The sequence below is a fragment of the Erinaceus europaeus genome, chromosome 2 (genome assembly GCF_950295315.1).
Source record: "Erinaceus europaeus chromosome 2, mEriEur2.1, whole genome shotgun sequence".
Taxonomy (NCBI): Eukaryota; Metazoa; Chordata; class Mammalia; order Eulipotyphla; family Erinaceidae; genus Erinaceus; species Erinaceus europaeus.
The window spans coordinates 198349925-198354573 of NC_080163.1; the positions used below are offsets into that span (position 1 = coordinate 198349925).

Below are 4649 nucleotides of genomic sequence, written 5' to 3' on the forward strand. Positions count from 1 at the left end.
CTCAGGCATGACAGTCTGTTTGCATAACCATTATACTATCTACCCCTGCCCACCCCTTTACTTTTCAAGGCTATTCTAGAGCCTTCTCTTTTCTTCAGGTCAACTTTCTCACAAGTCATCTTTGGCCAGAAGCAGAAAAGCTCTCCCCACAGGAGGGGTGGGGTGCACTTTAAATGGGGGGTCGGATAGGGGCAGGGAATGTCAGCACCTTCAATTCATGTTAGCTGTGGGCACAAGGGTTTGGGGCCTCAGGCCCCAGGGGCTGTCAGACCACAGGGAAGACTCCTCTGTGAGGGGCTTGTTTGCACCATAGCTGTCCTTTCGGGAGTTTCAGTTAGTCAGTCAGTCAAGCAAGTGCTTAATATGCAGTGCCTCCATTCCGTGGGGTGCAGAGTCTGTCATGGATGCTTTTCTTCTTCCCTCCACTCCCTTTCTCATGCTCCCTTCTGGAGCTGCTCTCCTGAGGCACTGTGAGGTGGAGCCAGGGCCCAGCCTGTCCTCTTCCCAGATCTAAGTCCTGGGTGCTGAACCAGATTCTCCCAACTGGCCAGTGAGGCCTGGGGCTGGTTGCCATGGTGGCGGCCAGCCATAAAGCTAGTTCCTTGTGACAAAGAGGCCATCTTCCTTTTTCAGCCGGGTTTATGGTCCCTTTGTGTATTGTGCTCTGGCAGAAAAGCACCCCTGCACCAGGGCTCCCTGGCCACTCCAGGGTTGGGGGTAGGGGTGGCACTGGGGTGGGGTTTATGGCACCTTCAGTACAAGAATAATAGCAGGGGGGTGCTAAAGCAGGGGCCCCACCACAAAAGAGGGACCCCAAGGCCTGCCATGGTGCCTTTCTCTTCAGGACCCATAAATCTTGCTGTACATTGGAATCTTGTTTAAAGGAGGGACTCTGAGTTCACTTTGATTTGAGAGAGAGAGAGAGAGAGGGAGGGAGGCAAGGAGAGAGAGAGTTTCCAAGTCTGGGGCCAGGCAGTGGTGCACTGAGTTCAGGGCACATAGTATCAAGCACAAGCACCATGCAATGATCCCAGTCTGACCACCTGTAGGGTGGTGGCTTCACAAGTGGTCTGCAGATGTCTATCTTTCTCTGGGGAGTAATGCATTTGTAGTGCAGGCACCAAGTCCCAGTGATAACCCTGAAGGCAAAAAAAAAAAAAAAAAATCAAACAAATGGGGCCAGGTTAAGCACTCACATTACAGTGTGCAGGGACCCGGGTTTGAGCCCCTGGTCCCCACCTGTAGGGGGAAAACTTCACAAGTGGTGAAGCAGAGCTTCGAGTGTCTCTGTCTCTCTCCCTCTCTGTCTCCCCCTCCCCTCTCAACTCCTGTCTCTATCCAATAATAAATATTAAAAATTTCAAAAGAAAGAAACAAGGCCAGAGAGGGAAGTCACAATCAGAAACTTGGACTAGGTGTGGTATATTGCACCAAAGCAAAGGACTATGGGAAGGGGGTTGGGGCTCTTGAGGCCCTGTTGCATAATGTGTGAGATAAGAAACTATGCCCCGCGGTAGCACAGTGGGTTAAGCGCACATGTCGCAAAGCACAAGGACAGGTGTAAGGATCCCGGTTCGAGCCCTGGCTCCCCACCTGCAAGGGATTCTCTTCACAGGCGGTGAAGCAGGTCTGCAGGTGTCTGTCTTTTTCTCCCCCTCTCTGTCTTCCCCTCCTCTCTCCATTTCTCTCTGTCCTATCCAACAACGATGATATCAATAACAACAACAATAATAACTACAACAACAATGAAAAACAAGGGCAAAAAAAAGGGAAAAATAAATAAATATCACATTATCATGCACGAGGACCTGGGTTCAAACCACCACTCCCCCACCTGCAGGGGTGAAGCTTCATGAGCAGTAAAGCAGGTCTGCAGGTGTCTCTCTTTCTCTGTCCCTCTATCTCTCTTTTTCTCAATTTCTCTCTATCCTATCAAATAAAAGGGGGAAAAATGTGCTCTTTTGTTTCTGGTGGGAAGAGGCTCCCCATGGATAGCTGGGTTCTCTCTTTTTTATTAGTGATTTAATATTGATTTATAAAATTATAATAGGGATATAGTTCCACACTGTTCCCACGACCAGTGTTCTGTGTCCCCAACACCTCCAGTGGGAACTGCAACTGTCCGCCCAAGGTCAAAGATATGAGCTGACTATATATATCTTTGTCTATCTCTCTATAAATTATTCTGCTCATTTTAAATGACTTCTATGTTCATGCCTTCGCATCCTTTCTAAGCTGCACCTACACCTATTACTTTTTATTTATTATTTTTTTTAATTCTTACCTTTAGGTTTCTGATTATTAAACTATTTATTTATTTATTGAGAGATTAATGGTTTACAGTAGACAGTAAAATACAATAGTTTGTGCATGCATAACATTTCCACATAACAATATAAGCCCCACTAGGTTCTCCTCTGCCATCATGTTCCAGGACATGAACTCTCCCCTCAACCCCAGCCTATTACTACTTCTGAGTGTCTTTCCATTTTTCTCTTCTGTCTCAGATAAGAGAAACAGTGACTGACTTCCTCCAGTGCTTTCCAGATTCTCTTCCTTCTTTAATTTTTTTTTTTTTTTTTTGCCACCAGGGTTATTGCTGGGGCTGGGTACCTGCACTATGAGTGCCACTGCTTCTGGAGGCTATTCCCCCCCCCCTTTTATAGCCCTTTTTAAAATTTTTGTGGTTATTATTGTTGTTATTGATGTCCTCGTTGTTGGATAGGACAGAGAAAAATGGAGAGAGGAGGGGAAGATAGAGAGGAGGAGAGAAAGGTAGACACCTACAGACCTGCTTCACTGCTTGTGAAACTACCCCCCTGCAGGTGGGGAGCCGGGGGCACCTGGCGCCACGTGTGCTTAACCAGCTGCACTACCACTTGACCCCCAAGATTCTCTTCCTTCTTAGTGATGCTATACAGAGATTCTTGATGACAAATGTTTTGGGTCTCAAGAGAAATTGGGGTTCAGAGCTCTCTGGTCATTTTCCCCTAACATTTGTCCCCCTCTGGGAGTATGGATCAAAATTCTTTTTGGGGTGCAGAAGGTAGGAGTTCTGGCTTCTTTGATTGCTTCTGCAATGGACAGAGTTCTCTGAGATGACTCTGTGTATCCCTTGGTCTTGTCTGCACAATGGTTTGTGAAGCTGCAGCAAGATGTTTTCAGGGCTGAAAAGAAGCACACCTGCTATTAATCATGGAGGCAAAGGGGATCGAGGATGTCAATCTACCCCATACATGGCTGTATCACAGCAAACAAGACAATGACATATGAGAGCTCTGAGCATCACCTGCCTGGGCTTAGAAGTTAGTCAGCTTGGGTCTGAGTCTCACATCCAAGACCGATGATGACCTGTCTAGTCTCCATGCTGTCTCTCTGCTGCTGGTCACCTATCTGTCTCAGTGGGTGACCTGCTACTTGCCTGGAGGAATTCCTGCAGGGCCTTATGTTTGAGAGTCCAGGCTGGCTCAGGTCCTGAGCTGCTTGCTGTCTGTGGTTCTTCAGTTTGAACTAGTGCTGCCTGTTGCTCTGTGCTTGGCTGCTGGGGAAGTGGGGAGGGGGTCTTTACTTTGCTGGTGCAGTTGCAGCCTTAGACAGACCCTCTGGGTCTGGGTGGCAGGAACTAGCCCCATCTCCCCTCCTCCCTAGGGGGTTGGAGCATGAGAAGGGTGAACTGGGGGGAGGGAGGGCGGGGGGAGGGGTGCTATGCAAGGGCCAGAGAGTGGCCACCAGAAGCCCAGCCAGCACATCCCACAAGGACATGGGGACCTGCCGGGTGACGGTGGTGGGGAAGCATCTGTGAGTGGAACCCGGGCTCCAGATGAGAACGCAGCCAGCTGACACTTGTATGTGAGCCCCCGTGAGGCCCTGGGCCAAGGCCCCAGCTGCACCGGCAGGGAGTGTGTGTGTGTGTGTGTGTGTGTGTGTCTGTCTGTCCTAACCACAGAGACCTCTGCTGCTCATTGTAGCCAGAACCAGAGACCTCTGCAAAGCCAGGCCTCACCATCAGGCTAAGTTTCCAGCTTTTGAAGGTGCTTCCAGAAAGCAGGTTTTCTCAGTACACAGGAGTTGGGGGGAGGGGCGGGGAGACTGGGGTGACAGGTGGAACTGGATTCATAGCAGTGAACTGATTCTCCTTCACACCCAGGGGTAGCTGTCAGTGACACCCACCCTGAAGCTCAGACAATGTCACCACATAGTGCTGCTTCAACAAAGACATAAAAATGCTCATCAGGGGCCAGGCAATGGTGTACCTGGTTGAGCACATGCGTTACAATGTGCAAGGACCTGGGATCAAGTCTCTGTTCCCTACCTGCAGAAGGAGAGCTTCATTAAGTGGTGAAGCAGGGCTGCAAGTCTCTCTCTCTCTCCTTCCAATTTCTATCTCTATCCAAAAATACATAAATAAAAAATAATAATAATTATTATTTTTAAATTAAAAAAAAATTATTCCCAGGGAAGCAATTACAGAAGCCAGACCTTCTACCTTCTGCAACCCACAATGACCCTGAGTCCATGCTCCCAGAGGGATAGAGAATGGGAAAGCTATCAGGGGAGGGGGTGGGATATGGAGATTGGGTGGTGGGAATTGTGTGGAGTTGTACCCCTCCTACCCTATGGTTTTATTAATTAATCCTTTCTTAAATAAA

The 4649-nt window shown here is 48.7% G+C and overlaps 1 protein-coding gene across 8 annotated transcripts in view; it reads right to left on the minus strand.

Moving 5' to 3' along the window:
- Nucleotides 1–659: 659 nt before the first annotated feature.
- Nucleotides 660–4649, minus strand: part of ALPK1 (alpha kinase 1) — a 101957-nt gene continuing 97967 nt past the window's right edge. For 5 of the 8 annotated variants that reach the window (XM_060186206.1, XM_060186207.1, XM_060186203.1 and 2 more), the window contains one exon: nucleotides 662–1139. In XM_060186206.1, the coding sequence (XP_060042189.1) occupies nucleotides 899–1139 (241 nt within the window). In that variant the 3' untranslated portion in view covers nucleotides 662–898. Of the gene's footprint in view, nucleotides 1140–4649 lie in introns of all 8 variants that reach the window. The other 3 variants (XM_060186205.1, XM_060186210.1, XM_060186211.1) reach the window with 3 other exon arrangements.